The 18,967-nt window shown below is 36.1% G+C and overlaps 1 protein-coding gene across 5 annotated transcripts in view; it reads right to left on the bottom strand.

The window, feature by feature from the left end:
- Positions 1 to 7,541: 7,541 nt before the first annotated feature.
- Positions 7,542 to 18,967, bottom strand: part of LOC149065638 (constitutive coactivator of PPAR-gamma-like protein 1 homolog) — a 234,636-nt gene continuing 223,210 nt past the window's right edge. For 2 of the 5 annotated variants that reach the window (XM_089253548.1, XM_089253552.1), the window contains exons 16-17: positions 14,636 to 14,739; positions 7,542 to 8,734 (exon numbers count right to left, since the gene is read on the bottom strand). In XM_089253548.1, the coding sequence (XP_089109674.1) occupies positions 8,641 to 8,734; positions 14,636 to 14,739 (198 nt within the window). In that variant the 3' untranslated portion in view covers positions 7,542 to 8,640. The remainder of the gene's footprint in view (positions 8,735 to 14,635; positions 14,740 to 18,967) is intronic. The other 3 variants (XM_089253549.1, XM_089253551.1, XM_089253550.1) reach the window with 3 other exon arrangements.

Raw genomic sequence — 18,967 nt, 5'->3', positions numbered from 1 at the left:
GGAAGTGTTTTGATATAGAGGCCTTAAAAAGTGATTCAAATGTCTCCTATTTAGTAATTATAGCAGTGCGGATTTCTACATTTGTATATGCATACAGAATGTAGGTGTCAAATAAATTTCTCTTTTCTATTAATTATAACCATCCTGTATAAAAAAACTAAACTGACACTATACAGACCTGTGTAGCAACCATTCTGGTGAACATATTTTGTTGAAACTTAGTGTATGTGATATGGGCAATATAGGGATAAGAAAACTGCAATAAAAAAAATTCAACTTTTGTGACCCAGTCCACAATTCTAGGTATACCAGAACCGGTTCTGTAAGTTTGTGTGAAATGAGAAACAATGGATTCCATATTCTGAATCACTAAGGTCCTAAGCGGTCTGGATTATTAAGTTTCTACTTTGCTAACTAAAACAGCAACTTCTGTGATTTTTTTTTTTCCAGTTTAATACATGTGGGCAATATTTTACAATGCCATGCGTTGATGAAGATATTTGGTTATGTACTAGAACAGTCTCTTAGGCCGGGATTACATTATAAAAGTTTAATAAAGGATCTTTTACAAAACTTTAAAAAAAAAACATGTAAGCAATAGGCTTATTTCTTACATTCACTCGAATGCAACCAATACGTTTATTGGTTGCATTTTTCAAGTTTTATAACAGCACTTTTATCAAAATTTTATAGTGTAATGCAGGCTTTCTATTATAATAGTTCTTGATAGAGTAATTCCTTATTAGGTTCTTATATTAAAGGTATCCTGCCTTACCTTTTTTTTGCTCATGGCTCCTTTTTCATCACATTTCACATCTCCCTAGATCACATTTTTTTTCTTATGACTCTCCACCTTAAACCATGTTCCCACATCCAGCAGCGACACTCAACATGATTTCTAAGGAAGTTTATAGCATAATTTTTCTTCTTAAATGAGGTGGATCACTGGAAATCTGATCTAAATAACCATCAGTAGGGTTTTCAAGCAAGAATTTCTTCTCGCCTGTTTTTCAAAATTTTTGGTTTCCTGTTTCCAAAAATAAAAATTTCCTTTTCAACCCAGTTGTCCTGCTTGAAACATTTAAAAATATGCTTGCAGATGCTAAGACGTTGAAATATTCCGTTGCAACACTAATACATAATTACTGTAGTATACACAGGGTGATTCCAAAACAGACATTTGCTCTTGCAGCATTTTACTTGCAAACTTGATTCTAGAGCTGTGTTTCTCAACCGCCGGGCCGTGACTAATTTGCGGTTTTTTTCCCCCATTCATGTGCCATTAATCATGCGTTTAATCAAGCCTTCCACTTACAAAATTTAATGAAACCAGGCCGCTGGCTTCTAAAGGTTGAGAACCACTGTTCTAGAGGCACACATACAGTACATTCTTGATAATCCGGCCATGTGCTAATCTGGCAGTTTTCTTCAAGCATGGAAAAGGAAAACTTGTCACTGTATGTCTGCCCACAGAAGTTTATATTATGTAAAAATTGGCGATTTCAATAATCCAGCACACCCTGGTCCAATACATAATATATTAGCAAGCATTACTGTACTTCCAATTAGAAAAGAGTGTATTCAAAAATGACATGTAGAGTTCAGAGAGATCATTCATGTTGCAAGAGGTTGCATAGTTATTAAAATATGAAAGTAAAATTTTATACGGACACTGTCTCAAAAACCTGAATAAAAAGTTTTCCACAATTCTAATGTGAAAATTTGAAAAGCATTAAAAAATAGAAAAGTTGAGAAAACAACATAAACTAACGAACAATGTTTTTTATCTCAATTTTTCCCAGCTCTTTTTGAATTCAAATATCTCAGTGAATATTGCACTTAAAAACATCAAAATTTTTTGATGGCCCCAGGAGAGACAGGGAAACAACTGTGCCCTTTTAATTGGGATTTTGAAGACAGTATCAATAAAATGTGTTATATTTTAATAACTACAACCCTTTACAACATGAATTTGAGTTCTACATATTTGCTTGGACACTTTTCTATTGAAAGTATGCCTCTAGGATCATAGAGTTGACAGTAAAATGCTCTAAGGGGAATTATGGAATCGCCCTGTATATAAGCGTACATACAGAGTGTCCTGTAAATGCTAATGTGGAATTTATCTCATCAACCATCCGTCTTAGAAGTATGATTCCAATTTAAAAAATGCTCAAAAGACATTCTGCAGTTATACTATATCAGTTTTGAGAGTGAAAAAAATATAGTATCACAAAATTTAAAATTAAATTATATGGTCCCCTTCAGAGATGCCACTGTACTGTGATTTCAAAAAAATGTATCTTGAAAAAATTATCCCCCATCCCATAATTCACTGATATCTCTATGAATTTTCTTCCAGCATGCTCCAGGTCTTTGATTACCTGCTTATATTTCTTTGTTGAGACTGAGCAGTGGGCCATTTTCTTGGTAGGAGAAGGATGTATCTGTGTGAATCAAGTAATTCTCTCATTTCTAAAAACATGATCTATCCACAAGTTCATTTACTTTCACTGTCTACTAGTAGGAAAAACTTGCAGAGAAGCTCATTAGCACTCAGAAAAAAAAAATTGACGTATGAAATTCCGCACATGTAATAAATCTACACTGGTGTAAGAAATTAAGAGAATTTGCAGACTTGGTCGATTATCTCTAGAACTACTGTACCGATTTTAATGAAATTTGATATGTACATACATTGATACAATACAAAACAAATAACCATTCAATAATTGTGTAATATACATGCATGATCGTGCGTAACACTCGTTGGAGTCGGAAGGTATGAAACAGCGGTTGCAGAATAAACAAAAAAATGGGTTAATAGGGGGGTATGGTCCCCTCTTACAGATATACAGGTCTCGCAGCGTGATTTCATACTTGAAATAACACAGTTTATCATTTCCTGTGGCAATTGGCCCCACTCGTTTAGCAACGCTGTTTTCATTCCCTGGATGGTTCCCGGAGGGGGGTTGCGAGTTGCAATTGCCCTCCCCAGAGCATCCCAGACATGCTCTATAGGGTTAGGGTCTGGAGATGTGGCTGGCCAATCCATCCGGCGAATATCCTCACTCTCTAGAAAATCGTCGGGCAGAAGAGCTCTATGTGGCCTCACGTTATCGTCCATTAAAAATGAACTCGGGGGCCAACTGCACCCCTGAAAAGGCAAACATAGGGCTCCAAGACCTCATCCCTATACCTCGCACCAGTCACAGTGCCTCTTTCAAAGACATGGAGAGGTGTGCGGCCATCCAACATGATGCCTGCCTAGACCATTAAACCTCCTCCGCCATAATGGTCGATTTCGCGGACATTGGAGGGTAGGTAGTGGGTCCCTGGTTCTCTCCATATGAACGTACGGCGAGAATCGAATTTGAAAACAGTCACCCTTGATACATGGGTTCCTGTAGCACTCCTGTTATGCCTCGCTATAATCGACAAATAGCAATCTTCTCTGGCCGTCGTGGCTCTTGGACGACCTTGCCCAGGCTTTCTCTTGATGGATCCGGTATCCTGGAACTGTTTCCATAAGTTACACACGATGCTGGGCATTAAATTGAACTCTCTACAAATCTGGGCTTGAGATTAGCCTGCTTCTAGCCTCCCCACAATTTGCTACCTCATTCCATCATCTAAACGTTGGTGGTTACTCATTTTTACTGTTGCAATTTGAAATTAACCGATTGCTGCAAAATAACACCAAGAAATTCGCCGAGGTGTGCTAGCGAACGAAATGCGTCTTAACTTACGCGTGCTTATAAAGCCTGTTTTTCTACTGGCTCCGCCTACACACATGTGTACACTTACGTATTTGACGTACAAGATTTGCATTTTTGTCTAGAAGCAGTGGTTTTACATTCAGTTCAGTTCATGAAATTCAATAAAATATCCAAATTCTCTTAATTTATTTCACCAGTGTAAAACAAATATACAGTTGCTTAAACCCTGCTTATAATGTTCCTCCCAGTTGGAGACACACAGTTATATATTTACTAATAAATCAAAATTCCCTTCTGATTTTACGTTTCGTTAAAAAAATCTTATCTCTTTCAATATCTTCTGATCAAATTTAAAGAGTGAATTAGTTCTCTCTTTCAGACACTTAACTAGATACTTTCTCAAATGGGCAAGCACACATTTTGGCACACCCATATAATGTAGAAACAGTAATTATAGAGGGTGAATTTGGTGCCCCCTCGAGCCCGGGACACTAGACCCTCCTGTCCCCCCCCCCCCAGTTGCGGTACTGCATCTATCCTCCAAATTGGTTATGCGTGCATTTGAAGTTTAATGTATACATATTTGTGTTGTAGGTCTGTCTGATCACCATGGCAACCAGAATTTTTTTTCAATGGAATATCCAACTCAAAATTTAAAACCTAATAAAATCACTCTTTCAGCCGATTACCATTGCGCAATCATGTGTTCTAAACCTGGATTTTCACCAGAAGCAAAATTAGAGGGGGTGGGTTACAAAAGGGGCCTCTTCCTTCCCCCGCTCTCGAAGATCGAAAATTAAAAATACTTTTGTAGAGAATTAAAATAAATGAATAAAATTTCTTTTATACTATCTGTTAAAATTTAAAATTGTTTTGGAGTGTTAGTGACCCAAACTTTGTGAATTAGATCCTTGTGCCGCTTCAAAAATTGATTCTGCGTACACACCCATGATTTTCGTGATGTAAAATGGTGACTGCTACATGGCAGCTAGATTACAACCGCGGATATTCAAGGTTGAGTTGTTACAGATTCGATTTTTTTTCCATGATCTCGGAGAAGTTTAACAATTTGAACGTGCGTTCTAATCCTTTACGATTAAAAAAATGTGCATTTGCATTATTGTAGGAACAAGGTGAATTTATGCCATATAGACACTGTCTTGGAATGCCGGCAGATAGACGTGAAAGTACCATAATTTCCAGTGTGTGACCGGAAGGGAGAAAATCCGCAGCGTAATAAAACTCCAAAATTTGATTATTACATGGCCCCTCATTCAGGGAAGCAACTAGATATCCCTTATCTTATTCAACAACCCACATGTATATTAATACAGTACAGTGTACAAAGTAGTAAAACCACTTTTTCAAGGTGGCGCGATCACGATAGTCGAGAAGAAAGTTGGGGAAGTTTTTCTCTCAACTTTGCCTTTTTAGAACTAAGAAAGGACACGTGAACAAAATCTTTATGCATCCTTTTCTGAAATTCCGGGTATTTACACATTATAGTGCGTCAATGGGATCTCTGCCCTTGTTACCCTATATCTCGTGATGCCAACAGAAAAAAAATTCTATATTTCTAAGTGCAATATTTGAATTCAAAAATCTGAGAAATGTTATGAAAGAACAGCAAAATCTCTTGCCCCTTTCCCTCATTTATGCTGTTCTTTTTCAACTTTTCTCCGATTTTCGAATTCAAATATGTCAGCGAATATTGCACTTAGAAACTTAGAATTTCATTTGTTGGACTCAAGATAACAGACGGCAACAACTGGAAGTTAGAGGACAGGGGGACCTGAAAATTTAGATTTTATTTTGTTACACACTGTATTTTACTGTCAAAACTGGTCGGTAATTTTTGAATGCCTTTTCGGTATTTTTTAAATTGAAACTATATACCTCTACGAAGGATTGTTGATGACATAAAAGCTGCGTTAGTGCTTACAGGACACCCTGTATAATAAATAAAATACACATACACAAGAAGTCTTGAAAATCGAAGGCACACTGGAAAATTTTTAATTTCCTTCTCCAGGCCCACTTTCTTTTTCCTCCAAGAACCAGACTTGTTTATTTGCAAATGTGCATTGTACAGTAATTTCAGTTTGGATGGGACTAGACAGCTTCAGTCATATTATGTATAATTTCAGTAAAATATTCCACTCCATTGAATGTGTGCTTGGATGTCTCATCTAATGTAACCATTTTCATGCTCTGGGTTGCTGTGAAAAATAAGCACAGACTTGTCAACTTTTGGAATCCGGAGATTCTACAGAGGGGGGGGGGGTGTCCTCCTGGCACTCAGACTATCACAAAAAAATTTTTTTAATCAATTAAGACAAACTTCCATTATCCCCCCCCCCCCCCCCGCAAGTTCTACATTGCCCCTGAGCAGAATATAATTCCATGTCTATATACTGTTCATAAAACATGTTTCCTTTCGTGGATGCTATCAGTGATTGATAATCTTAGATATATGAACTCTTAAAAGCTTAAAATTTTATATTTTCTTTCTGAAGACATATTTAATTGGAGGAAACAATTTAAAAATACAAAGCTGCTGACGAAAAAACTTGTGTTTACCACACGGCTGTTAATGGAATACAATAATGATTATGCAGGAATTTTGGCAACCAAGGTCATGCCTCTGATAAATGATTGCTGATAAACGCTACATAAACAAAGTCACGTCTTTCCCAGTTGCTTAAATGCGGTCATCAAGACTTTTTTTACAGCTGCTCGATGGAAATGACCACAGCTGTCCTCTATGGGTGTTTTCCCTAACAACATGAAAACTTGTGTAAAATATAATTTTCTGCCAAAATCCGGAGAAATTTTAAATCCGGAGAGATGGCAGGTTTGACCATTTTTATTTTAATCGTGGGTCAAAGTGGTTGGAAATAGATTCAAAATTGGTTATTTTATATTTACTAATAATTAAACGTTTATTTTCAAGTGATTCTGACTATTTTTTTAGCCATGAATTTGATAGAAGTGCTGAGAAGGAAAAATGTGCTCCCAAAAAAGATGTAGAATGGTATGTTGAGCCAGTATACCTTATGGGACATTATGCTATGAAGAATGGACTGATTGAGGGTTGTTAGAATCGATTGTCACTATTTTGTCAAATAGTTCATCGTTCTGTAATGTTGCGGGTTCTTCAGCCTGAACACAAAAGGAGTGTGTTCTATTCAAAAGATTGCTCTCATAACACTATCTCAACACAGAATTTCATATTTATGGTTTGGGAACAGATAGCGTGTAGGCTGATGATTTTGGGTGAGAAAAATTATATAGGCCTGAGTTAAGGAGGGGGAAAAAAAACCATACTAGAATGCCCGTTACCTCATTAAAGTGTAAAACAGGAAAGCTATTTCTTTCAAGTGCAAAACACCATAATAGGCATGGATTTTCTTTTAAACTTCAGACTTCTTTTTAATTGATTGGCCTTGTTTCAAGTTTTGAAATACCACAGATTCATGCTGTTACATGGCTTTCAAAGATAGAAAATATTAAATCAACAAGGGGGTTTGTATCTGATAACAGTTTGTCCTTCCTCTTTAGTCTGATAATTCCTTATAGATGGAAAGTAAGTCTGTGTGCGACACAAATTCAAAAAATAAGCATTAAGATAAAAAATTGGTGTGCAAATCACTGTGCTGTCAGATTTATAAGGAACCACCAGTTATCTCCCACACACAAAAAAACCCATATATATATATATATATATATATATATATATATATATATTCCTAACCATCTTTTAGACAAAACAAGTCTGATTACAATATTTAATTTCATCTAATCAAAGAAAAAAACACTATCTCTAAAGAAAAGTCTTTATTAACTCAAGTTTCTCCATACCATGCCATTTTCAGCATAAACAATAAATAATATTAGATATTTGTAATAACTGCAACATTACTCAATGTGATTCTGATACATTCATACCACATAGCGTGAAAAGACAGCTGATTTCATTACATTATCTACTGGAAGGTTCAACTAATGTGTTTGGAATAGAATCAATACCATTATTTACTACATCATAGTTCTGAAAGCATTCAATCGCAGGCTACATACCATTGACCGAACCTGTATTTAACAAGAAAAAACTGAACAAACATCTGCATTGAAATTTATCACAAATAACTTGTAACAATAAGAGAAAAAATATATATGTGGAAGCAATGAAAATGAAATGTTAACACTCATTATCAATGTAAAAGGCAACATAACTTGCAAACTACAAACTATTAATCAACTTCAAGAAAACATTTAAGTACTATTGGAAAAAAAGGTTCACATGGAAGCTAAAGTTGGTAATGAAATATTTCATACATCATTTACTATATTTGTCAGCTCTCAATACAAAAATCCTACCATATTTATGAAAAACAGTCCCCTAATAAAAACATTGAAAACAGTTACATTTCAACAGCATATTTTTCCATTAAATTGATAATGTATTTGGTGCAGTGTGAATACCTTAGAATTCATAACCATTGAGGGAAATTGAATGTCAGGCAAAGCAATTAAACTTCTCATTGAATATTATAAGCTGTGTGATATTATGATTAAAGTGCTACAAGAGCTTCATTGATATTCATTTCACTGCATGAAACTCTCTCACCTACACCAAAACATAAACATTAGAAAAATATGTTCTCATATACACTGTGATCAATGAGTAATCTAGTTCTCTCTCACTCTCTGCACCTTTCTAAGTGATTCAAAACTGAAGTCTGTACCAGTCAGACTTCCCAAAAACGAACAGGTCCTCATGAAAAGAAGAGCTGGAAAATGTTGCAGGATCTTCAAACTTTCACTACTGCTCCAGTATACACTAATACTGCAGATCCCTGTCACAAAGTCCACATATCTTTACAGTCACCAACATGATGGAATCACAACGTTGACGAAATTAATCCTTACTGGGAACAAAAGGCTCTTCCCAGCAGTTAGTATTTTCAACAGAAGTAATATGCTGATTCATGTTACCAAAGTCTAAGTTCTGCCTAAAAAAAAGGGTGGATGAAATTTTAGTGCAGATTCCTATAAAATACTTGAATGTTTATGAAATTTCAGATGATTTTATGATATTGATGCCAAAAAAATGAGTGGTTACAATTTTTCTTCTATGCATCCTTTCATGAAACATAAACATGGTTCGTACTCTTCCAACGAAAAAAAATTCAAGGACTATTCAAGCACTTTTCAAGGTAAAACTTAAAAATTCAAGGACTTTTTTTACAAACGCATATTTTTCACATGAATAGGCGCATATTTAATTTTTATTAAAACTTTCAGATATTACATTTCTACCTACTTTATTTCACATCATCCGTAATGAATAAAGGAGGCCACATACACATATATATCATACAAAACATATGACACATTGAATAACACAGTTCGTGCCTGTCAATTTCCTCATTGAAACCTAGTTTAGCCTCTAAATATTGCAATTAATTTTCTTTTAAAGACTAAAAAAAAAACTCTTCTAAAGATAGAAAAATATTAAATTATTTCTTTCATTAATTCTGAATTTATTTATTTCATTAATGCTGAAAAAATTCCATTAATTCTTGAATTTTTTCATCAATTCTGGAATAATTTCTTTCATTACTTTTGGAATAATTTCTTTCATTACTTTTGGAATAATTGCTTTCATTACTTTTGGAATAATTGCTTTCATTACTTTTGGAATAATTGCTTTCATTACTTTTGGAATAATTGCTTTCATTACTTTTGGAATAATTGCTTTCATCAATTCTGGATTTGTTTCTTTTGCTAATGCTGAAATTCTTTCTTTCATTAATGCTGAATTCTTTTATTGATTCTAAAATTTCATTAATTCTGGAATTATTGCTTTATTAATTTTGGAATTATCTTTCATTAATTCTGTAATTTTTCTTTCATTAATTCTGTAATTTTTCTTTCATTAATTCTGGAACTCTCTCTTTCATTAATTTTGGAATTGTATCATCGATACTGAAATTATTTCTTTCATTTATTGTTTTAAACTCCTTTAAACAACTATTGATGCCATTAGAAAATAACAGATGCGCCAACATTCAACGCGTCACATGGTCTTCCAAGGAATGATGTAGATCAATGACATCATACCAGCGCCGGTACTAGAGGGCGCAGGGGGGGGGGGGAACTGCCCTGGGTGGCAAATTTTAGGTGAACACCGTTATAAAATTATCGAATTGGTGGGGGCGGAAAGACAATACAAAAATCCTAGTTATGGCCCTGCGTCATACTCCCTGCAATAATATAAGCTCAATGGATTTCAGCGCCCATTCACCCATTGAAGCACAGCTTGCATTTGGCAACATTTTTGTCTGGCGCACTCAGCAACCAATCTTGATAGAAGGGATTTTTCAGCCACAAGTAAATAAAGTACACACACTTGCTACTCATTTTTTGTTTTCTTTCTTTAAAGAACCTTGTACAAAAAAAAGCACTTCACATCACTGCTAAATAAATATTTTGTTGACAGCACGAGCGGAGATACTGGGGAGGGGGCAGCGTGAAGTTGGCTGATCTAATGTATATATGCATATATGAATTCACATCGTGCCCCCCCCCCCAGACTTTCAAGTCAATCTCTGCCTATGGTTGACAGTAATCAGAGGAAGCTTTGCTCACTTACGGACCGAAAGGCTGAAATTATTTCGGCAAAAATTATGAAACTTTTTTTCTAAGATATTGATTTCTCAAGTCCTCCAGAAAAAATACCAAGTACAAAAGTTTAATGACTTCCAACGACTCCAAATACGTCTACATATAATCACAGGATACATGCTACCATAAAGCCGGGTTTTCCTAGAAGTGGGTTGTTACAATACCTTCTACAGCAGAAGGACTTCTACTCTAGGAGAAGGTATTGGTTGTTGGGGGCCAGAGCGTGCCGACTGAGCTGAAGAAAAAAAACAATGATCGGAAGTTCATTTTGAAATCTAGCTTTTATTCCATAAAAGTTACAAGGAAAAAAACAAGATCATTTACGATCATACATAAATAAATAAAACGGCCGACAAATAACAACTGGCAATCTCAGGGAGAAAAAAACCAGCCTACAATACAAAGCCGAGTTCCCGTGAGGGTGAGAGCACACCGCCGGCAGTTTACATATTGCATCGGGCCGAGTGGTTCCACGTGCACAGAGAATAAAAAGGGAAAAAACATTCCAACATACGTTTTTGGCGCCGCATGAACTGAACCATTTCTCGTTGACAGAAACGTGTTACATAATCACACTACGCGTTTCTGTATTCCTACCGTGGTGCATTAGCTACTCTGTCAACTGCATGCTCCAGTTTGAAGGGAAACATCGAGCTCGATGAAGGAAAATGAAAGAAAACAAAAATGAAGAGAAGATCGGTAAAAGGAGTGGCGCACAACGCATTTGACTCCCTCAGAAACAGTCGGCCAATCAGGCCCGACGTAAAACACTGCCGTGAGGCTTGTTGCGCTCTCTAGGAAAACAGTCAAACTTGTTTTCTTATTATTCGTGAGTGGACGGTGTGTCACGCTGGGCGATTCACTTTGCACGCAGCACAGAAAACCTGCTCCTACGAAAACCCGGCTTAAGAATAATAGGAAAAAACGTGCTTTAAATCTAATTATCTAGGGTTATTGGCTGCTGTGCTTTGCACTTTTTTAAGGACGTCACTTACGGAGTAAAAAAAAAGTGGCGAAAACTATTTCGGAAAACAAATTTTTCAAGGACTCTCACAGAATTCATAAAAAAAAAAATTTTTTTCATGGACTCTTAAGGATTTTCAAGGACTTTCAAGGCCTTGAAAATGAACTCTTTTTTACTTTTTTTTCTCAAGGACCGGTACGAACCATGATTACATAATTATGCAGAGAAGGATTCAAAATAATTTCCTGATGGGGTAAGCACATGAAGAAAAATGACACCACATAAGTAAATATGCATTTTAGTAATAAATGTACAGCAATCAAACTAATGGAGGTAATGTTGTAAGTGTCATTTAGAACTGTAATACAGGCCTCAAATCTCCAACGCATAGAATTCTGAACATGTCAAACTTCCCTGCAATGCATGCAACCAGTTCCTCAGTGCTGTCAATGGGGGTATTACATACCAGTGTTTTGATATACCCTTAGTCTAGGGGTCCTCAGAAGTAGTAATCAAGACATGGTAAATTCGGTGATTTGAGCTGGCCAATGTATCAAACACCTAGAACTCCCGTACAACGTCATTTACCACATAATGAAAGAATTTACGACAGTGTTAGGGGCAGAGCATATCGACTGAATAGAAGAAAAAAACAATCATAAGTTCATTTGGAATTCCAACATCTGTTCCTTAAAACTTGAAGAAATAAAATAAATAAAACAAAGTTTATCATTTGTGATCATCGAAAATAAAAAAACTGGCAAAAACAAATGGCTAGCAAAGAGGAAAAACATTAGTCATAACATACACGCGGAATGAGAAACAGAGAAAAACCAGTCTATTTCAATCAGCGCTCCAGTGGAGGAGAGAGCATGCTTCTGCTGATTTGCACATTGTATCGGGCTATCTGGTTTCTGCATGCAGAGAGAAAAAAAGAAAAAACATTCGAACACCCTGCATTGCTATGTGATACTGATTCATCTTTTTTACATACTTCTCCTACAAGTTTGCAAACACTGTACAATATGTACAAAGTACTCATCTGTTGAAAGAAATATCTTGTAGGGCAATTGCTTTTTTTCTGATTCACCTCATATAATTGTTTTTGATATTTTTCTATGATTTTTGATAGTGATGTTTTGAAGATTGAGAAATTTAAATTCATGAAAAATACTTCCATATCAGGGGTGCAAGTGCCATTCATCCATTTTAGAACAGCAAACTTTCATTTTTGGAGCAGAAATTTTCAAAATGGAGCGGGAATATATCTGTAATATGGTGTTTTTTCTCCCTAAATTTGTCAAAAATGGTTAAGGTAATTTAACAGATAATTCAAAATAAAATTTTCTTCACAAATTAAAGTATGCAATACTGATGTGACAAAACCAATTATTTAACTTTTTCAAAACATAAACAGGCATGCTACAAGCAAAAGCAAGTATTTACGGACCCTGACAACATATAGCACAATAAAAAAACTAATTTTTTTTTTCAATTTCCAAAAAATTGTAAAGTTTATTTAAATACAACACCCTTATAGGCACTGGAACTTAGGAGCTCAAGCCACAAAATTTTCCCCCCCCCCTGCCACTCTAAGCAATGTTGAGAAGGCAGAGGCTCTCAAATAATTCAGGAACATTCAATGCAATCCATCGCTGTATATGCATTTTCGGTCATCTGGCAACCCTATACCCTGGGCCGTAGCATACCTTCTCGGGGCCCCAGGGCAGACTTTTCCTTAGGACTCCCCTTGAAAGGCTTATGAAAGATTATTATGCGAAATAAGTACACTTTTGGTGGGGTTCCCATTCAGCTGGGGGAAGAGGAAGAAACCTGGTTGCCCCAGCCTAGTTATGAGCCTGTCTACGCCTAGACCCACTACCAACATTTGTCTTACCAGAGCTCCTTTGGCACCTATGACAGAACTTTTCGAAAGAAGCTCCATGGGCGAGCCCACCGAAAATGCATCCTGTGCATAAAAACTCTTGAATACACTATCGATCTGTATTTACCTGGGTCCACACCGGCCCTGTTGCATTGAGAAGCACTACAAGTAGCAATAGTGGACTAAAACCGGAGCAGAAGTGCTTCGAATAATGTTAAATGGAGAGAGGTGTGTGTGAGTGATCGAGCACTTTGGTCCATGTGGAACGCACTCTAGTACATGACCGATCCATTGTGCCAGACAACGATCCGCATCAGAATAAAACGCCGTCCAAATAGAATGAGCCAATTTCTTTACTGACTGCATTATTTTTTTCATATTGTGAACAGACAAAAGAGATCAGAAGTGGTAGAATAAAATAAAAAATTAGAGGGAACGTTGCTTACGAGAGTCGAAACCATCGTGTGAGAGTACAATCATAGTGCGAAAAACCGCACTGTTTACACGTGCAGGAAGGTGAACCCAGTAGATGTTGTGCACACTGCAAGTAAATTTTCGGAAGCACTCATTTTCATACTTTGATCGGCACAGACTGTCGAACACGTGCAAATTTACGGCAATGTGTCAAGAGGGGAGATCTATTTTATGTATGTTCGTTCGATTGCCCCATATTTTACAGCCAGACCAATTTTTCCCATATTATTCCTCTCTTGGAAAGGGCAATCACACACCTCTAAATCCGCGCCTGCTGTCAGAATCAAAAAACGTGCCGCACTTGCATAAGGACTCTTGCCACAAACTGGAATTGGCACAAACGTGCAGGGATTTGGTGTAGCTCTTGCACTCCTGCTATATCAGTTTGAATTTTTAATTAAAATTTTAATAAATTCACCTTTAAAGCTAAAGTTGTTTAGTAGAAACAATGAAAAAATTAAACATTTCTAGATGGCAGTAGAAAAAGTATCATTTTTGTTTTCCAAGTACATGTTATAAGGACATGATTGAAAAAATTGGAGTTATCACATTTTTGTTACTAATAAACCACACATGCATCTTGAACACATTCCTCTGAGAAATTTCTAATTAATTAACTTACAATTGAAAGTGTTTTTATGCATGTGTATCCCTAATATATTTGCAATGTTTGAGTGTAATCTACTTGAAGTGCTGCCATCTATCTTTCAAATCGGGAGCGATGTTAGCTGTGTTTTTTGTGAGTATTGACCTTGATTGTAACCAGGATTGTGTTGCTGGTCTGTCTGCTCTCTGTTGATACTTTTCTAAATATATTCTATATTAAAGCTTTATTAAAATATTTTGTGGAGCGCAGTGTATGACTGATACAATGGCAAATATTCGTTCAAATGAAAAGATTACCTGTTCATTTCTACACTACAACCACGACCAAGGTTTCGAAAAAGAGGTAAATTATCAGAAACACTTTTGCCTGTCTTAGCTGAATCTGTTCGTGTTTTGTTTTTCTGGAAAAAAAAAAAATTATATAGCTAGACTTACACAAGGTGCATAGGTATCAGATGGTATGGCAAAACATTGATCCAAAAAGGCATACTTCCAATTAAAAAAGTATGCAAATAATGTGTAGTACTCAGATATGTCATTCATGTAGCAAGGGATTGTATAGTTATTAAAATAAAAATGTTAATTTTCTATACTGACGACCTGTGCTCACAAACTTAATTAGAAAGTTGTTGCCCTGATGCCAATGAAAAACATTTTCACTTGCAATTATCACTGAAATATTTGCATTTGTAAAATAAAAGTTGGAAAAAACAGCAATAAATATGTGTAAACCGTTTTCCCCGCATTTAATGTTTCCCCCCAACTTTCTTCAGTGTTTTGAATTTGAATATCTCAGTGAATATTGCACTTAGAAATGTGGATTTTTTTGGCCTTAGGAGAGACAGGGAAACAGTTTTCTCATTGGGTTTTTGAGCAAAGGGTGTCTGCATAGTTTATTTTAATAACCATACAATCCCTTGCAACATGAATGACATATCTGAGTACTACATATTATTTGCATGCTTTTTCTAATTGGAAGTATACCTTTAGGATCAACGATTCACCAATGAAATACCATATGCCCTGTATATACGTAATTATACAAAGTGCATAGGCAACAGGGTATGGCATTTTACAGGCATACTTAAAATTTAAAAAATATTCATATAATATGTAGCACTCAGATGTGTCAAAGGGGTTGTATAGTTATTAAAATAAAAAAATTAACTTTTTATATAGGCCCAGTGTTCCCAAAAGCCTAATAAGAAAGTTGTTGCCTTGTCTCTTCTGATGCGAAGTAAAAAAATTCCATGTTTTTAAGTGGAATATTCAGCGAGATATTCAAATTCAAAAAAACGTAAGAAAGTTGGGAAATAATTAAATGTGGGTAAAACTGTTTCCACCCTAATTTCCCCTCTAATTTTCAAATTTGAATACCCCAGTGAATATGTCACTCGAAAACGTGGAATTTTTTTTCTTGGCACCAGGAAAGACAACTTTCTAATTGAGTTTTGGGACACATAAGGACTATATTAAGATAAAGAAATTAACTTTTTTATAATTATACAACCTCTTGCAACATGAATGACATATCTGAGTACTATACATTATTTGGATACCTTTCCTAATTGGAAGTAATCCTGTAGGATCAACGGTTGAAATACCATACGCCCTGTTACCTATGCAGCCTGTATACATATACATTATGTTTACATTCATTATATCCCCTACTCAGTTCAATCATAATAAATAAATGATTGTATTTGTGATTGATAAATCAATGCTTAAATAGTATTTTTAATGATAGTTCTACTAGTGCATAGTTTGAGGTTTTTTGATCATATTCTGATTATATACAAGGTACATAGCTAACTCCTCTAGCATCAAATTATTGGCAAACTTTGATTCTAGAGGCATACTTTTAGAAAAAGTATCTATAAATAATGTGTAGACCTCAGATACATCATTCGAATTGAAAGAGATTGTATAGTTATTAAAATATAAAAATTAACTTCTTGTATGGACACTGTCCTCAAAAACCCAGTCAAGAAGCTGTTTCTTGGGTGACATGCATATCAGTTTTACATATTTGGATTCTTTTTCTAATTGGAAGTATGCCTGTAAGATCAATGGTTTGCCAGTGAAATACAGCGAGGAAAATTATGGAATCACTGTGTATGTATACAATATATATGCATAGGTGTCAATTCCCAGACTTGAAAAATCTCTACTTTATCACACAATGAAACATTTCGCTGCCAAAGAAAACATTCCATACAAATAAAACAAAAAATTTGATTTTTCTACATGACTTGTTTCCCATGGTATTCCTGTATTTTCCTATAATTTTGGCCCTCTCAACCTTGTTTATAAAGCCTACTTGAATTTTCATTCTTCACCTAAATCAAGCTGATTATTATGACTAAAAATATTCATCTCGCTATTAGCATAGCTGAGGGAAGAGTAGAGAGAGAGCGATTACTTCACAATCAAAATTTTACCTACACATTGGCGTCTATTCTACTAAATAACTTTTGATCTACAAAAAAAAAAAAGGGTTTTCATTTTTTACCTTCACTGACTAAAATGACGAGTGAGGAAAAAAAATCTCTACTTATTTATGCACCTCTTGCAGTTCCACAGTGATTGGGTTTGTACTATTCATTTGAGAAAAGAAAGTGGATGTTTTCATTATCATTTCTGAAAATTGCTCTCAAGCTCTCTATCTGAAAGCATGTTCAGAACAGCCTCGAAGTTCCCGCCTTTATTAAAGAACAAAGTCCTGCCCCGTTGTTGCTGTAACTTTTCCCCGTTATTGGTGATTCTCGATAGAGCTCCTAGAAATACCTTCCACAGGTGCCTCAGTTCTGAGGATATGGCATTCATCAAATGCTTGTTCTGTTGTGAAGGGTCACCAAGAGCTTATTAGGGCACCTTCTGATGAAATTAGGCACTGGAACCTACTGTGGAGAGACCACTGAATCTATGAAGTAATGGCTAGGATTCAAGCTCCAAGAAGCCTTTACTTTGGGTGCCTTAAGTAGAACCTTAAGCTCCTACAAATACCACCTTATATATAGGAGACTTGACTAGATTTAGAGTGCCTAGAAATGTCATGTTATCTGTAGGTGCCATGGCAGAATCTACTAGCTTGTGTATAGGAGTGTCAAAAAGGTGGAAAAGATTCTGAGCCGTAAAAAACACAAATGGGGTTCTGGAAGAGTTTTTCCTACCGGTGGATGAAATAAAAAACTCTAAAATACAGAGAATGAGAGAGGGCCAAACTTTAAGCGAAAGTAAAATACACATAAAGCAGCAATGGGTTTTTTGTACAGCAATGTGGGGTCAGAAATGAAGTGTTGGCAGAAAAACATGAAATGCTAAAAAAACGTTACATTATTGGGTGAAAGTCTTGCTAAAAATGGTTTGGTACAATTAAATGCTGAAACGTCCACCCATTAACAGTGCTAAAGCCCTGGAAGTGTCGATGCAATGATTGGCGTACACTGTGGTTGGTAGAGGGCAGCACGATGTGATCTTCTGCAAGCAGTCATCATTTCAAAGGCGTATTTCGAATGTGATAGACCAATTTACACTTTGAGAAAACAGACATGCATCTTATGTAATGGGCTGCGAATTGTAACAGAAGAGCAGTGCTAAGGTTGCATCGCTAACGCTTCCCGAATTGGACAATGCCGGATCACAAAAATTTTCCGCGTGTTTACACTGCCATCTTTGTGAGAGTAGTTCATTTCACGTCAGGAGGCAGGATACGGGCCGCTTAAGACATGTATGAGTTCCAGAAATGGAAGAACATATTCTGCGAGAGATTGAAGGTAATCCAAGCAATATCACAAGATCAATTGCATGAATTAAACATGCAAATAAAAGCACCATATGGAAAGTTTTGCATGAGGAAAGACTTTCTATTCTATACTACTTCTTCACCAAACACCAATTCTGGCCATATCGCTATATTGCAATTTACTGCCATTAGTGAGATGGGTTGGAAGTGAAGGCGCTGTCTATCGGTGGTCGCCTCGAGTTCGTTAGGGAAAATAACTTATCTATATCCTCCCTTGGGTTCGAACCCGGGACCCAGACAACAACCTTCAAGATGGTAGACGAGTATCTTACCACCACGCCACTGGGGCACCTCTATTCTATACTATCAACGCAAGCACTGAATGGGGCTGATTATCTTCAGCGCTTAAATTTCTGTCGTTGGTTTTTTGCAGCAGATTACATTGACTCAAAGCTTCTCTGCAAATGTACTTTTCACAGATGAGGCAACCTTTATGCGTGACAGAGTTTATAATTTGCACAATTCCCATGTGTGGGCCACCTCTAACCCACATGTTTCCAGGAGCGGTTCTCTGTTAATATGTGAGCGGGTATTGTAAATTATTTCCTTATTGGCCCCATACTTGCTACTACATCAACTCAACAACCAGTGTATATCATCTTTCTGGAAGAAGTATTACTAGAATTAGACTACTTGATAATGTTCCAGTTACTGTTCAAAATGCCACATGGTTTCAGCATGATGAGGCTCCAGCCCATTTCGACATTAATGTGCATAATTACCTCAATGCCATGTTTGGCCGTTGATGGATTGGATGAGGTGGACCTGTTGCTTGGCCAGCATGTTCACCTGATTTATCAAGTATCAAATTTTTTCACATCCGG

The sequence above is a fragment of the Pholcus phalangioides genome, unplaced genomic scaffold, assembly GCF_987345545.1.
Source record: "Pholcus phalangioides strain wild (caught in Gottingen) unplaced genomic scaffold, Ppha-v1.0 ptg000039l_1, whole genome shotgun sequence".
In the NCBI taxonomy this organism is placed as follows: Eukaryota; Metazoa; Arthropoda; class Arachnida; order Araneae; family Pholcidae; genus Pholcus; species Pholcus phalangioides.
Note: the sequence above shows the minus strand (reverse complement) of the source record. Positions and strands in the feature narration are given on the sequence as shown.